This window comes from Blennius ocellaris (assembly GCF_963422515.1).
Source record: "Blennius ocellaris genome assembly, chromosome: 5".
NCBI lineage: Eukaryota > Metazoa > Chordata > Actinopteri > Blenniiformes > Blenniidae > Blennius > Blennius ocellaris.
This window is the reverse complement of record NC_137654.1, coordinates 4,731,162-4,748,814: the sequence shown is the minus strand read 5'-3', so window position 1 is coordinate 4,748,814 and position 17,653 is coordinate 4,731,162. Positions and strand designations below refer to the sequence as shown.

Here is a 17,653-nt window from a genome sequence, read left to right as displayed (position 1 = left end):
CACCGAAGATAAGTCCAGGTATTACTTGATCGTCGCCGTCTTAGACCAGCAGTCCACTCGTCGGGCCATGCAGCTGTTGCGCGCTCCGCCACATCTGGAGCAGTGCACCGCTCTCAAGCAGCTCCTGGTACAGCCTGTCTGCCACTGAGAGGGAGGACTGACTGTCTGCCACTGAGAGGGAGGACTGACTGTCTGCCACTGAGAGGGAGGACTGACTGTCTGCCACTGAGAGGGAGGACCGACTGTCTGCCACTGAGAGGGAGGACCGACTGTCTGCCACTGAGAGGGAGGACTGACTGTCTGCCACTGAGAGGGAGGACTGACTGTCTGCTAGAGGGAGGACCGACTGTCTGCTAGAGGGAGGACTGACTGTCTGCCACTGAGAGGGAGGACCGACTGTCTGCCGCTGAGAGTGAGGACCGACTGTCTGCCGCTGAGAGTGAGGACCGACTGTCTGCCGCTGAGAGTGAGGACCGACTGTCTGCCGCTGAGAGTGAGGACCGACTGTCTGCCGCTGAGAGTGAGGACCGACTGTCTGCCGCTGAGAGGGAGGACCGACTGTCTGCCGCTGAGAGTGAGGACCGACTGTCTGCCACTGAGAGGGAGGACCGACTGTCTGCCGCTGAGAGTGAGGACCGACTGTCTGCCGCTGAGAGTGAGGACCGACTGTCTGCCGCTGAGAGGGAGGACCGACTGTCTGCCACTGAGAGGGAGGACCGACTGTCTGCCGCTGAGAGTGAGGACCGACTGTCTGCCGCTGAGAGTGAGGACCGACTGTCTGCCGCTGAGAGGGAGGACCGACTGTCTGCCGCTGAGAGGGAGGACCGACTGTCTGCCGCTGAGAGGGAGGACCGACTGTCTGCCGCTGAGAGTGAGGACCGACTGTCTGCCGCTGAGAGTGAGGACCGACTGTCTGCCGCTGAGAGTGAGGACCGACTGTCTGCCGCTGAGAGTGAGGACCGACTGTCTGCCGCTGAGAGGGAGGACCGACTGTCTGCCGCTGAGAGTGAGGACCGACTGTCTGCCGCTGAGAGTGAGGACCGACTGTCTGCTAGAGGGAGGACCGACTGTCTGCCGCTGAGAGGGAGGACCGACTGTCTGCCGCTGAGAGGGAGGACCGACTGTCTGCCGCTGAGAGGGAGGACTGACTGTCTCCCTGCCTGGTTTGGGAGACGGCTCGGCTGTGGACAACATGCTGTGGATTCCTTCTCCCTCACGTTCTCCTGCGCCAGCTCCCACCGCCTGTGCGCGCAGCCTTGGCTAGCTCCCGGTGTTTAGCCGAGGGGGACTCCCGCGTTTTGGATATGTTGTGCTTCGGTGTTTGGCAGTTGCGAAATAAAAGACAAGTTTACCTTCAGCTCCAGCGTGTCCTTTATCCTGCCACATCGGATATTGTTTTTCCCTCCTCCTTTTCTCCTCTCTGGTCTCTTCCAGGCTCAATCTTTCGTCAAGGCTCATAAAACGCCGACTATAACTTCAAAACATTGTAAAAACTTGTGGTGGGGCAATGTTGGAGAAATCTTTCAAGTCGTACCCGAATGATCGTTTTTTGCATAATAGGGTGTTACATTTCACTAGGCCTTTAAACAAGCGGAGAGAGGCTATGACCAAGTCATATATCAAGTGAGAAAAGAAAATGAAGCTTGACTTCATGTCTTTTACAAATACAGAATTAAAAGATAAGAAACGAAAAGAGCAATAAGCTCCTAAAGTTAAACTCACAGATGGTCTGTTTTAGAAAAGGGGAAGACGTACTTTCTTACTTGTCATGTTTCATTTTTCAGAAGGAATCTAAAGAAAATGGAACAAATGTAGAGTTAAAGTACCTTCAACTTCATTAACAAAGAATAGATGTCCAGCTACAGGAGCATCACAACGATGCAAGCTGAGGGAGAATCAACCCCAAACATCAAGCAGTTTATCAGTTATGGTTCCTAAAAAAGTGTCTGCTCAATACTGAAGTGTCGGTACAAGAAAGAGAAAAGCCAGGCAGCAAAGCTTCAGGGTGGCCCAACACACAACTACTAAATAACTGCTTAAATCTGAGGAGGAAAGTAAAATATGTTAACTCTCCATCTCAGACCATCTGTGATGTTCTGATCCATCCAAACTTCTCACCTGAACCAAGACCCTCACCTGAACAATGATAACAACAGAAAGTCTCCACAACTGAGTCTGGTTCTGCAGGTTTATTCCTGTTAAAAAGGAATTGCTCCTTTCCTCATCTCCTCTGCTTGCTCATGTGGAATTGTTCTTTATAAAAGTGTCTTCAAATTACTGTGTTGTATTAAAAAAATGTATTGAATTAAACTGTGCAAAACATAAGTGAAACATCATAATGGATCAGAAAAAGTAATTCCATTTAAATAAAATGTGAACATTGTCAAGCGTTTTTGTTTTTATAAAGGCTTTACTAATCAAAGAGTGATGGTCTTTTCTATTCAGAATAAAGAAGAAAGGCGAACAGCAGCCCATAAAAAGTTTGAATTAGACGTGAGGGTGAAAGTGAGAACGAGTACAGACTTTATAACTTGGCACCTCCTTGAAAAGTGTCACTTTCCACCAGCACAGAGCAGAACACTGTGTCACTCTGAAATCAAGCCCGTTTCAAACTGTTCACCGGGACTCAAGAGACTCGGTTCAAGTAGGAATCGTCCTCTCAAAGGAGTCGCGTCCTCACATCTGACACATTCAGCCTGAATCCCACAATGTCCTGAAAGACTTTCAGTCTTGGTACATTTCTATTCTTCAAATTGAAGCGTTGGGAGTAAAGAGGGAACGTTCCAGAGGTCTGCATCGTATGAGCAACACAGATTCAGCACAATGAGGTGACAAGATTTGTACTTTGGAGAAAGAAACTGAGGAAACACGTGAAAAAGAAATCAGGTTTTGTACTTGCAGACAAATTATTCTGAGTGCTTGAAAGAATTTAAGTCATACAAAACACATTGAAAATATCATCATGATAGTTTACGAGTAAAACAAGACAGAAAAATAACTTTTATCTGATGACGGGGATTCAAAATCAGAGACGTCAACTCTCCTCCAATGATTTTTGTCTGGAAAACACCTGAAATATTTTATGAACCAATTTACAATTTGAATTACATCAAACCTGGATCATATTCTTTAAATCCGTTTTATGGGAATGGACCGGTCTGACACTGAATAATGACACTCTTGATAACTGATGACTGCTTCACTATCACACATGTACAGTTGGAAAATGTTGCTGTGGAGTCAGTTGGTGTCATTACACATAAACATGTGGCGATGTTTCAGTTTAGAGCTTCTCACATGAACGAACTACTGAATTAATTTAATACTCCAAATGGATTAGTATAATAAGTTTGATTAGTTTTAAGTTTGATTGAGCATCTTTTCTCCACATATAAGGTTTCATGCACTTAATCATCAGTAACCTGCTGTGTCTGGGCATATTACGGTAATGAAGGCTAGGATAAGCTGTGAGATGGTGCCACAATTACAACCATCACGCTGTCAGTCTGTCCTCAGCCAGCAGAACCACAGCTGTGTGTGAAATGTTCCACTGTTGCTGAGCACTGAGTAGTTGATTGGAGAAAGGAGAGGTTCTCTGAGCTGCAGAAAGTCACTCCAGCATACTGAGCAGCTGATTTATATTTGATGGGCTTTTCTAGCCCACAACCTAAACTTTGGAGGGTGAGGAGACCCTGAAACAGACTTCAGTCCCCCCACAGTGCAAAAAGCTGGCTGGTGGAATTCATTGCTTCCTCGCTGCGGCCAAAGAGGACAAAACCAGATCCCGTCCTCAGTTTCTCTGCTATGAAGACTTAAAAATGCAGCAGGGTAAATGAATCTAGACACGACTACGGTGTTTATCAAGTTTACAAAAAACACAAGAGCAGCTTCCTCAGAGTGGGAGACACCCTGGGGGTTTGTGGGTAGAAAGAGGAAAGTACAAAACATTTGCCTTTTCAGGAATCAGCAACCTTTCTGAGCAGTAGAGACATTTCTCTATCTTTATCTGAACACGATAAACCTATAAAATGAGAAAAACACAGCTTGTAAACATCTTTCTCACGTTGCACTTCTGAATTTTCGGAGACATTTTTTATCAAATCTTTTTATTCTCAGTAGATTTAGCCAGTTTAGCTTTTCTTTTGTTGTTTTATAGCCCTCTTTTCTTCTTTTCAGTTTTAGCTGTCTCAGAATTTTGGTTGCCATTCGAAATAGTTTAGTCTATTCAAGTTTTAATTATCTTTAATGAAGTGAACTGCTACGGGCCAGATTAATTTGTTTAATAATCACATCTCAGTCTTTTTCTATTTAACATTTATTTCTCAATAGATAAACTTTTAGAAATATTTTAAAACATTCAACTATTCATATTGTAACCTCGCAGTTGTTTCACAAACATGAAAACCCAGAACTGCAACCACGCGGTGTTTATTCTTCATAATGTACAAGTGAAAACCTTCCTTCCCTTTCCCCTCTGGAAACATTGTGATTGTAGATCCGAGGCTGAAAAATCTTGTCCTTATTAACCAGGAGTTTCCTCCTATTAGACGTATTCCCGCCGCTGGTTTCGTACATCGCCTCACAAATATTGCAGCGAGTATAATCTGTATATTGAAAAGTGAAGCTGTGCTTTTAAGGGCTTTCTGTCATCCACGCGGCTCAGTGGCCTCCACTGTCTGAACCAATGCTGCGTTCAAGTCCGGCTCGGAAAATCTCCTACTCTTCCACTTCTCACGGTCACAAGGCTGCGTTTAGGTACCGAAACACCGTTTGATTTTACGTGAATCAATACTCGCTAGTGCAAAAGGAATTTGGTACGTAAGTACCGAGTTCAGTACTGATCTCAAGTGGTTATGGAGATTTTTGTTATTTCACTTTGCTGATTTTTGCGATTGTAGCTGTTTTTGCTGTTTGGTGTTCTTGAGCCAGTTCGATCGTCCCTTCGGCTGATTCACCTCCTCAAGCCAGTTCTGGTGGATTTAATTCTGTCAGAGCCGTCCTCGTACCTTTTCAGTAGTTTGTGTGCACGTCTCAAAGCTGCAGGTGAAGCAGCAGGATGTCAGGGAAAGCATATGAGTGAGACTCTCTATTTGCCACTGAGACTTTTCTTTATTTGGATTTAATCCTGGTTATTTTACCAAGAGGAGACTTTGCAAACTCGACATTTCCCAGCAGACGTTTGCAGAGGTAGTATAGAGAGTTGAGTAATGTGTGTGACAAACAGTGTATGGCTGAAGCGTGGCTCCCCGGGCTGCTGCTGCTGCTATCTCCCCGTCCACAGCATTCAACAATATTCAAATTGTGGAAGAGTGTAAAATAAATTATATTTGCTTTTGCAACGTTTACAGCAGTTGAAGTTAATTTAAAAAAGTGAACCTGACAGTGGAGAGGAAGCCTCCGTGTCACTAATCCATTACAAACAGTCTATCAACAGATGTTTGCAAAAGGTCAATATATGCATGTTTAAATTGCTTCAGTTCTACATGTTGAATAACTGGAGATCGGGTTTCTGTTACTTCCAAACATTTACGAAGCATCCAAGTTTCTCTATGTATTCTATTCCAACAGTACAGAGCTGAACCAGCTCCCCGACAGAACGAGCCAGCGCCACTGTGTTCACTTTCACTTTAGATTTGATTGAATGAGGTTGTGTTGAAATGCTTTGAGAAAATTGCTTTAGAAAATGTCCACATAAACAAGTTCACATGTTTCACTGGACAAATTGCTTTAAAACTCGAATATATTGTCATTCTTATCAGGCTGGGAGGCTGCCAGAGGAAAGTTTCTCCTCCAAGAAGCCAATGCTGGGTTGTAAATCTCAGGTGACAAGAGGGAAGATTAGAAAATGACTCCTCACACAGCTCCCGTTAGACGGTTTATGTTTGGCACATGCAAGGGACCTTCTAGGTTTTCAAGGTTTCCAACATGTTGGGAATGTTTTAACCTTCAGTATGAATCAAAGTGAGCTTTTATTCTCTCCATGTCTCCTCTTCTCCCTCCGTCCTGCCTCTTATCTAAGACCTCATTACTCTCAGCTTAACCATTATTATTGGTTTTTTGTAATTATTATTATTTCTTGTGACTTTAGTTTCCACTTCCACACCGAAGCAGCCATGTTGCTTTTCCCTTTTCAGCTTTAATCAGTCAGCGGTGTCAGCAGCCGAGTTAACCTCAGAAGTCATCTGTTCATTAGAGCCATTAACATTTTTCATTCACAGAAAAACAGCAGCGCTCCGTCTGTGGGAGCGGGTGGGAGGAAGGAGGAGGGTGGGAGGGAGGAGGAGGGTGGGAGGAAGGAGGAGGGTGGGAGGAAGGAGGAGGGTGGGAGGAAGGAGTGATTTAAAGTCTGTTGCCGGAGCCGTCATTAAGCGAGCATCTGCACAGACTTCAAGCGAACGCATCAGAGCATGTTTTCACTGTTTGTCAGCTGGAAAATTAAGATAAACTGTCACGGACGACTCCTCCACCTTCTACAAAACAATCAGAGCTCTTAATATCATTTATTTGAGTGTTGTTTTTTGCCGGAGGAACATCTGAATTTATTTCAAATACAACTCAGGAAGTTCTCCTGTTTATCCACTGAGAGAGCAAAACAAAGTCTGCTCAATTAAATGACTCTCTGGAGGAGCTGCACTACATTGGTTACCAAAAGCACCATATGTTTCCTTTTACTGCTAATTGTCTCTTCGTTAGGTTGCTGTGATTCTTTAACCCTTATGCTTTCATTCATCCCTCCTCCTTCACCTTCCTGTTGGGGATTTCAAGCCAAGGTGGCACTTTGATTTGCACAAAGAAGTATTTGTTTGCAAACGGCTCGTCCCATTGACTTCATTGGAAATGAAGAAAAAAAGGCCATTCATGCATTCATGCGGTCATCCAGTTATCCACTGGTCCAATTATATCAAAGATATCGAGCATATATATCCAAGCATTCCATCATTGACTCATTAATTCATCCATCAATCTGAGGAGTTAGTCATTTATTCATATATCACGTCACTCATCGAGTTGCCCGTCCACTAATCAGGTCATGCATTTTTCATACGTCCATCCATCCATCAAACTTGTGTGACATGTTTCATGCATTCAGAAGCGTTCCATGTCACAATGTGTTGGACTGGTTATAATTCACAACAGCAGGTTTATTCAATTCAATTCAATTCTATTAGCAACCACCCGGCAGGCAGAGAGGAGAAGTCTGGAAGACTGGAAAACGTTCAGGACGTTGTGGGATTCAGGCTGAATGTGTCAGATGTGAGGACGCGACTCCTTTGAGAGGACGATTCCTACTTGAACCGAGTCTCTTGAGTCCCGGTGAACATTTTGAAACGGGCTTGATTTCAGAGTGACACAGTGTTCTGCTCTGTGCTGGTGGAAAGTGACACTTTTCAAGGAGGTGCCAAGTTATAAAGTCTGTACTCGTTCTCACTTTCACCCTCACGTTTAATTCAAACTTTTTGTGGGCTGCTGTTCGACTGAAAATGAAGAAGGAATGACAGTTTTTCTACCGCAGGCACACAGGCCTGTAGAAACAAGGGTTTAGGAGCATTCGTGTTTTTTTTTTTAAGAAACTCAACCACAGAGAATATGTTTTGTTTGTTTAAATAAATTGTGCACCTTTAAAGTGACACTTGGAAAAATGTCTCTGAGTCAAAAATCTCCTCAAAGGGCAACTCTTGCTTTCGATTTATTTAGAGCGAAAGAGTAGCCACAACGTCAGACTTTAAATCACACCTGAGTATAAGTCATTTCTTAGGAATATGTCATGAAGACAAGCAGTCGTGCTTTTAGCCCATAATTGGTTTTCTTGGTTTTCTCCATCATGGTAAAGACTGAGCTCTGCTTCTGTGAGGGAAGTGGCAGTGTCGGGGCTCCATGTCATGGACCTTTCAGACCGTAATGCTCGTGGGCGTCCATCGCATTAAACACTGTTCGTGGGATAATGTGTCATGACTGGTGGCACACATGGAGTGTGATTGAAGCATTTCTGAATTGAGTTGAAGACATTTCTTTCCAGATAAACTGAGTTTTATTCCGTGTGCTTATGGAACAAACCAGAAAAGTACCGGATATCATGTTGTAGAGAGGACCTCACTATTGTGTCTGAAAACAAGAAGCTCAGAGTTTTGACAACTAATCTGCCAGTTTGTCTTGTTCTTATTTCTTGCTGCTGGGTTTTTGGAAGTCTGCGTGTTTATTTCATCTCAAGCTTGTCTTGCCCATTGACACTGTTGCTCTGAATATCTGCCTGCCTGTGTTTTCATCCTCTGCTCCTCTAAAGTGGTTTTGAATTTGTTTTAAAGTTTTTATATTGTTCTATTGAGTTGCAAGTTCTTGTGCTCGTATAGTGCTTTTAATGAACTGAGAACACAGTTCCCGTCTCAATAAAAAAACAACAATTTTTAAATACCCCAATGAAGCAGGTGAAAAAATGCATCATCACAAAGCTTAAAGTCATTTCTCAGAACACATTGTTGGCATTTGAAAATAAATGATTCTCAGAGAACAGCACTGCTATAAACAAGGCGGTCTACAGAAAATGATTATACAATAATAAACACCCAAAAGGCTGTAAAATGAGTAGAAACAGCAAGTTTAATTTTCAACAGTAAAATGCACAATACCATATGCAGGAGTAGCAATCCAAAACCATTTTCAACACATTTTGGTCATAAGCTTAGATACTTTAATTCAGCGAGGCTTTGCATGTGCTTTTGCATATTTCGAATCAGTCACCCCAATAACTCAGTGCTGTTATTATGAGAGTATGAACAAGACGTAAACAACCATAAAGTCTGAGGTTAGCGTGGATTGAGCCGATGGACACTTTATGGCGGGACAGATACACAGGTATCCAGTAGTGCATGTTACCCTCACAGACGAGACCCTTTCTTTTAGTTGTGATATCAGATCGGTGCTTTGAGGAAACATTTGTGACTCAAGCCCTCGTCGTGCCTCCCTGGATCCGCCTGTGGTCACCGCCGGTGACTCACAGGCACAGGGTGTGGTCCAGTGCTGCTCCGGCACTGGGGAAAGGCGGATTTTTAAAAACCCCTAAATAACTTAGATTTGTAAATGAAAAAAAGCTGAAAAATGCTGAGGAAAAAAAACTGTATTAACTAATGAGGCAAAATGGTTAATACAGCTCAAATGTCAAATTTGTCTAAAAAAAAAAATGCTGAAAAGGGTTGAAACCCTTAAAATCAGGTCCAAAAACAGCCGAAAATGTGATGAAATGTTTACCATCCTAAATTATATAATGAGAACATCGTACCATAGATGCAACATAAGACACACTCTATGTTTCAATATCAAAACTGTCTATGATGTATATGAAGAGCTGTGTTCGCCTCATTTTAAAGGTTTAATGTGTTTTGCAGCTCCAGTTAAATTTGATTTGGTGGAAAGTGACAAAACCATCTCTTTTGATCTCGACTGCTGGTCTAAACCAAAACATTTTTTCAAGATAAAGTGTGAGTCTCCTTCTTCTTTGGACAGGTGAACGCCTTCCTGTCCTTTGTGGTGCCCATGGTGGCCATTTCTGTGCTGAACGGGGTGATCGCCAGCCAGCTGCTGAGGATGTTCCGCGAGGCCGAGCCAGACAACCGGATCTACATCATGGGAGACAATCCCACAATGCTGAGCGTCACCGTGGAGTCCAACCGCGCCCAGTCGCTTCGTCATGGAGTGCTCGTGCTCCGTAAGTCAACGTTCCTCCTCGCCAGCTGGCGGGTTTTCATATGAGGGCAAGTTTTTACAGATTGATTGTTTGTTTCTGGCCTTTTGTGGCTCAGACCTTTCCTCTCAATTGTTGATGTTCCTGCTGTACATCTCTGGTGCCATTATTCTGCACATACGGTCCTGTGACTTAATTCTCTCTGGTTTTGTTGAGGCTGATGCTTTTGCCTCACAGCAAGAACATTGCAAGTTGAAGTCCATTTGGAAAGTTTCTGTGTGGAGTTTACATGTTCATCCTGTGTGTGCATTAATTTTCTCTGGCTGCCTATGTTTACCCCCTACAGTCTGTTAGTGACTAAATTGCCTATAAGTGTGAATGTAAGTGTGTGTGGTTGTTTGGTTCTATGATGATGATGATGATGACGATGATGATGATCTGTTCAGGGTGTGTCCTGCCTTTTCCCTTAGCTCAGGTCCCCACAACCCTGAACCGGATGAAATGTATTGAAGATAAACAGATGGATGATGACAGACACATTTGATCATTTTGATCAGGTGTTTTCAAAGTGTAGGATGACTTTAATCCCATTGCATGAACCAATAACAGTTTATTACTCAGTCTTCCTGATGGTTGTTACATTAAAATGTTTGGTTATGTATGTTGGGCTTCATCAACAATAAAAAGATCTTTTTATTTAGAAACCTTTACCAAGTTTTTAAAATACTGTCTATGTGTTGCACTTGTTTTGCATAATAGAATATGATAGTATTTCCATCCATCTCTGTTGCGTCTGTTTGCTTTAAGTGAAGCTCAAGTCCAGAGTCGGCCTCTCCATGTCCTCCCTGTGCGCGCATGCGTTTCCTATCACACTCACAATCCACGCCTGAGATTAATTGTTGTACCTAGAACTGCCTGTAGGTGCGTGTGGTTGTTTGTCATTCTATTCTGTTTTACCTTTGCATTACGTGAACCTGGTTGGATAGAGAAATCCTTCTTTCAAAAGACATTGCCTTGACTTGATTTTCCTGCTGCTTCCACTCTCTGGCGGCTTCACCCTGAACCACACTTTGAAAAGAACTGCGTGGGGTCATTTCTCTCTTCAACTGTGGTCCTTTGGGTTCCTACTCATTTACTTCATCTACTGTAACAAACATGGTTCTGATTCATTTGAATCTGGTGTGTTGAAACTGGGACACAAGGAAGACTGTCTCATTCATTTGGGGACATTTAAGGGCTGCAACCCAATGTATGTTGTGTGTCAACCCAGCCGGTCAAGACCTTTACAAATGCAGGTGTCTGTCCATTTTACAGACATATGCACTGATGTAGGCACTCCATCAATCTGTTAGTTCCCAGCTTTTCATTCCAGCTCCAGATGCTGCGAAGCCACATCCATCTGTGTTACCTGCTCTGAGACGTCGTCGTAATTCATGGCCGGCGTGACTGAAGAGCTCAAACTAAATCAGCAGCAGTTGGAAGGAAATTGCATCAATGAAAGACATTTTATTTTATGAACGTAGGTTTCTATTCTACATGTTTTCACTGTGTTTGCTTGTTTTAAGAAAAATGAAAAGACAAACTGGGAAAATACAAATATTGGATTGCTTGTACTATCTTAGGTCTTTTGCTTTATTTTTGTATGCCAAATCAATTGCTCTCCGACAATTTTCAGAAGAAGAAATAACTTGTGCAGGCTTTCTGGTAGAACTCAGTTTTTGGCTGTGAACATAATTACCTATGTCTGTAGCTATGATTCTAACCAATTTAATTGAAATCTTAATTCACAAATATGAAGAATTGGTTGTATGGTAGGTGTGAATCCAGGCAGAGGCATTAAGGATGTGAAGGCATTGTCTTTAGACGTACAGAAACCTTCTGTAATGACAATGCCTTCACATCCTGCTAGGGACTTGATATCATGGCAGTTGCTGTAATGGAAGATTGTCCTGTAAATACTAGCAGAGACACAGGAAGTTGCATGAATGTCACTAACTAAACAAGGCTCTATTGCAGCTCAACCTCTGAGGCTTTGAAAGCTGATGCTCAAGTGTCATACGATGGATTTGTGATAAAGCACATGCATTAAATGGACCTTCAACAAAAAAAAAACGATCTGATTGACCTAAACTCTTTCCTGCCGGAGAACCTCACCATCAGATAACACAGTGGCTTATTCCCAACATGGACTGGAGCAATGAAACTTGTGCTTATCATAATTGTCGCTTACTGCTGACTGGGTTTTTTAATCCATTGCGCATGAAGTTTGACTGCACTTGGTTTTTGGTGTGAAGCTATTAGGACCATGACGAAGCCTCAGTTGCCTCAGTGTGATAACTTCAAATACTATTACATATTCTGCTAAGATAAGGACAAATCATGCTGGTCTGCTCGTATCCATGATAATTGACTATTTCCACTGCTACTTGTGTGTGTATTTCTGTCGAAGCCTCATCACATCCCAGCACAGTCACAGCACTCCCACCCATTCTACTTTGATATCAACAATCCTTCATATTCAGTATTTCACACTGTGGTGGTACTTGGTGAGACAATACATGTCTGATTATTTTGTTTTGCACCTTTACATCTCTACATAGACAAATTAAATACTTTCTATTTAACAGGGATATTGATCTGTAGTTGGTTATCTTTGTTTATTTTAAAGTAGCATACATGCCCCAGCATACATTTGGTTAAAAGTCCAAAAACTGAAAAAAAAAACATTTTTTCCATTTGTACATAGAAACTGACAGTTTGGGCACAGAGGAATTCAGGAGTTAAAAGAACAGACTATCAAAAATAGGTTTATAATAAGTACAAATTGCTCTTTAACTCAAGGCAGATATTCTTCATTCTTCATTCATATCGTGTGATGTTGTCTTTGATGTGATATGTGTAGGATTGAAAGTTATCAAGTTAGTAAAGTAAAGATTAGCTCTGCCATAGACACAGGGTCTGCATGCTAACGTGGGTTTACAGGTTGATAACTGCTCCTAATATCATTATCAAAAGAACGCACTATAATAGAATCAACACATCTTCATAAAAGTTAAACAGTTCTGTCATAGCGTCAGGTTTAACTAATCTCAAGTAATTCCCAGTTGCTGTTACCACTTCCTTGGTGTGTTTGAAGAAGGAGTTCGGTTGTTGTCCTGCTGGAGGGAAGCTGGTGTCTTCTCCTGTAGTTAGCACCTCCTGCTAACTGTGGTTGCTAGTTCTGCAGGCTGAAGAAGACAAAGTTGACGATTCAGGAGACGTCTTTCTTTGCAGCCTCCTGGTTGTTGTCTTTTCCAGACTTAGGAGGTGGTCACTCAGGTCTGTGATGGTTTTCCTGGTTGATGGGAGATCAGACTCTGGGTCCTGGTCTCTGGATCGGGGGAAGGTCTGACCCTCATGGTCGGGTCAGGGCATGAGTTAAGTCCTTTGGTTGCAGGCCTCTGGTGTTAGCTGTATGCTAACGCTGGGTGAGCTGCCTCCAGCAACGCACCTCCATCAAAGAACAGGCGCAAAAGCCTTTTTGAGAGAATCTCAGCAAAAGCTTTTGATGATGGTTGGGGGATTCCAACACGTGAAATCCTTGGAGCCTCAACCAATCGGTGACTGGCTGAATGCATGGGGGGGGGGTGTCAGTCCCCTTTGAGCAGAAAGGGGGGGAGGATTTGCATGCATGGGTCTGCAGTGTCTGCAGGGCCTCTGTGTGTCATGACAAATGAAGATTTCTTTCCTCAGAAATGAACCAACTTTCTGTGGTCTTGTGAGATCCCAACACTGTGTTGCAGTTGAATAGTGATCCATGATTTTCTATTGTCCTCTGTAAAGCTATTTTACTGTGAAAGCTGTCATGGAGCATTGAAGCAGGCAAGTCTTGGCTGAAATGTGTGTCACGTTGGGTCTTCGTCAGTTCTGCAAGTGGTTCACAAATTAATCTCAGCCTTTCCAATAGTGACCCCTCCACATTCCGCCGGCGCACTTTGTCTTCATTACAGTCCATTTTCAAACTTAATCACATTTTGTGTGTGTGTGTGTGTGTGTGTGTGCGTGTGTGTGTGCGTGCGTGCGTGCGTGCGTGCGTGCGTGCGTGTGTGTGTGTGTATGTGAGACTCAATCCTATCATTGTCCGATTGTTTTATCAACAGAAGATTCAACATCAACCTTTGATTAAGGTCCCACACCAATCAGCCAAAATTAATCAAAGCTGCCCTTATAAAGCCTTTGTTCCACAGACAGCCACATATTTCATGAAAAATCTGCCCCAAACACTTTGACAGCATTCTTCATATTCGGTTTTCACTCAGCTGTGTTCAAAGTTCAGTCTGTTGCACTGAACGTCATACAACAGAAGAAAGCATATGTTAAATGCAATGTTCTTTTTAGTCCTCAAAGTCAGAGGGAGGAGTCTCCCAGTCACAGACTAGTGACCCGTCCAGGATGTATCCTGCCCTCGCCCACGGTATGCCAGGATCGGCTCCAGCGCCCCGCGACCCTTAACTGGATAAGTGGGATAGAAGATGGATGGCTGGAGGAGCCTCTTGCTCTCTGAACCACTGCCATTTTATGAGGGATTATATGACCTTAGGGATGTCTTGAAATTCTCAAAATTTGAAAAGCAATCTGCCCTCAGGGAAACAGTATCAAGGTGGCAAATATTATAATTAAGAAATATGGAATAACTGAAGTTGTCATTGTGTCTGAATGATTTGTAGTATGTAAGTATCTTCTAGTGATTTCAAGTGATTGTCAGTACTTTGTTAATATACGTGCTATAAACGAATACATCAGTCTATACAATAATCCTCTTAGTCCAAGCTGTGTATTGAAGTCAAGGCCATGGTTGCTGGTACCAATCAGAGAGCATGATGGACAGCATGCCCATCCATCACGGGGCACACAGAGAGAAACAACCACATCCCTATGTAGAAATTTAGCGTTACTAATTAGCCTTAATAAAAGACACTGAAGCCCGAACTGCCTGTGTCCATGTAGTGTGAGCGTGAGTGGTTGATGGTGGTCGGAGGGGCCGATGGCTCAAAATGGCAGCCTCGCTTCCTTCAATCTGCCCCAGGGCAGCTGAGGCTACCTATGTAGTTTACCACCATCGAGTATGGAATGAATGAATAATGCAATGATAAGCATCTTTGAGTGCCAAGAAAAGTGCTATATAAAACCGATGCATTATTATCATTATTGAATATATGTTTAAGGACTGTGGGAGGAAATCCACAACTCCACCACAAACATGGAGAACATGCAAACTCAGAACAGAAAGGTTCTCAGACTGAGAATCAAATCAGGTCTTTTGAATAAAAATCTTACACCACAGTGGTCCAAATACATCAATCTCACTCAGTAACAGTTCATTAGTTGGCTGCAAAAGAAAATACCGAAGAATTGAAGGTCTTCAAGAGAACTTGAGGTGGCAATTTGATAAAAGATAAAGATCCCATATTTATATATGCTAAATTAACTTTATGATGGTTTTCTCAGAGTAATGTGTCCACATAGCCTGTGTATCAGGCTCCAGATGAGAAGAAAATAACGACCCCTGGTATTGGATACTCACTTTCATCCTCCCACAGGTAAATAGAAACTTACAAAGATCACTGATATACTGAATAACGTCAGTATAATATGAAAAACTGTTATCCTTACAGTTAGAAGTTAACCTTACAGTTAGCAGGGGTGCACAATATTTTGAACTAACCATTATTTTGCAGGAGCTTCTCCTTGTAGGTCAGATTCTGGTTCAAACTGGTTTGGTGGATCGACAAAGTTTCTTCAAGCCATAGCGATCAATCTACTGTAGACATTACCACATGGTTACTGGAAAGCTGCGTCTTCTGCTGTCAGGATATTGGTCTGAGACTGTATTATGTACTGAGGGAGTTTCTCACATTGTACTTCAGCCCCCATATAAACCCTGTGTGTGGAAATGGTCCCCCAGAAACCAACAGTCTTGGGGACTGTTCTGAATGTACTGACTGGTCTGTAATACTACAGACACAGAACAGTAACATGGACAAGGATAGAAGGGTGGCCACCTTCATGGAATACATGGGTACAGTGATGCCAGTGCAGACTGCTTACTGTTACCCCAGTAATAAACCCTGGGTTAATAGCACCATTGAGCAGCTAATCTAATCCAGGGTTGCCAGATATGACAGCCCGAACAACATAAAACCTGCCTTGAAGGGACTCATACATAGCAAATAACATGTCATAAGCACACAACTGCACTAAGCAAACTACGAAAAAGGTAACACAAACAGGCTCCCCACAAACAATGAGAAAAGTACAACGTGTTCAAAAGAAGCCCAGTTGGGCAGAAACCCTCCGAGTCTGACACAGCTCATTGTACAGAACCAGAAACAGCCTGTTCTCAATAAAGCTCACTAGAGGGACTTTTTGACCAACTGAAACTCAGGACCAATCCTGGATTTTGGTGAAATACACTTCTGACCTCTGACGCCTGTGTGAAATTGTTGAAAAACTGTATAATATGGGACACTAAAGAGTAAAGCTAACATTGACGTAGGACCAACAATGGACTTGACTGGTGGGCCACATAAACAGTAAGACCTGTCTTGACTATAAAATGGGGCCCACAGATAATATTATAAAAATATGAGTATATCTAGACAAATCTTGGGCCAGACTAGAAATGCAGCTGTCACATGCACCGTCCACTGGCATTGCGACACTTCCCAACACTTTCAGGTAGCAACACACTGTTGTTACCTGGCCGGCACTGACGCGTTGCCATGGATACTGCAGCCAGCCGCTCTCATCACTTTGTTTTAAAGTGGGAGGAGTCTCTTAACCTCTCTGTACGATGCTAATGACGCCTCCCAGCAGGGAAAGTGCTGAACGTCCAGGAAGTCGACGTCTCACCTGAAGAAACATCTGGCAGGATAAAACCTGCTCACTTTACTGAAACACACCTGGACTCTGTCAACTAGTTTTATTAGTTCATAACCTGCTAGTAACCTGCCAATACCAGTACTGGTGCTGATGGTAGGAAGACATTCTCAACACGTTTAGAGGATCTAGTGTTTTAGGGATTAATTGGGGCGACACGAGCCATAGCCTTTTTTCGTTAAGTCGGGGGTCCAGCGGGTTGTTCAGTTATTATCAATCAGTGATTTATGCTGCCAGATACAGCCTCTCAAACCTATCAAATATTTATATTTAGTTCGGGGGAAAAACAACATTAAAACCAATGAGGAAATGGGACAAGAGAGAGAGACTTAGAGAGAGAGAGAGAGAGAGAAAGAGAGATTTGAGACACTTGATTGGTTACTGAGTTTTGATTTAGTTCAAAACTTCATGCAATTTGCCTATAAGACGTGTCAATACACTGAGCAGACCACACATTCTACTCTTTCTTTCTTTCTTTTTTATGTTTGCTGGTGAAGTAATCCAAAAGTAACTAAAAGTACTCTGGTATATAATTTTTTTAATTTTAGTATTTAGAGTAAGTTTCTGATTCCATTTTTTGACATGTAATTGTAATGGATTACAGTTTTCAAGAAAGCTTCCCAACCCTGAGAATAACGTGGCAGGATGGTGGCACCAGAACAAGAGTGACTCAAGACCCAGAGACCCAGAATGTAGAAGTTAAAGAGTGTGTGTGTGTGTGTGTGTGTGTGTGTGTGTGTGTGTGTGTGTGTGTGTGTGTGTGTGTGTGTGTGTGTGTGTGTGTGTGTGTGTGTGTGTGTGTGTGTGTGTGTGTGTGTGTGTGTACGCGTGCGGATCAGTCCTATCTTTTTCCAGTTGTTTCATACTATGGGTTACAAACCTTACAGACCCCAAAGCTTGGCAGGATCAACTTCAGAAGAATCATCAGTGTATGAGGCAAGCCATTACTCAAAAAGAACTACAATACCCGGAAGTGGGTTGCCATGGTTACCCTTCGACCAGTGTCAGTCCGACTGACAGTGACAAAACTCGGAGCAGAGAGCTGAGCTGCTGTTTTCC

General features: G+C 42.9%; 1 protein-coding gene across 1 annotated transcript in view; it reads left to right on the top strand.

Annotated features, from left to right (window-relative positions):
- Positions 1-17,653, top strand: part of ntsr1 (neurotensin receptor 1 (high affinity)) — a gene marked incomplete at both ends in the record, with an annotated part of 66,640 nt that overhangs the window by 26,908 nt on the left and 22,079 nt on the right. Inside the window, one exon of the mRNA XM_080497321.1 lies at positions 9,499-9,700. Within this exon, the coding sequence (XP_080353447.1) occupies positions 9,499-9,700 (202 nt within the window). The remainder of the gene's footprint in view (positions 1-9,498; positions 9,701-17,653) is intronic.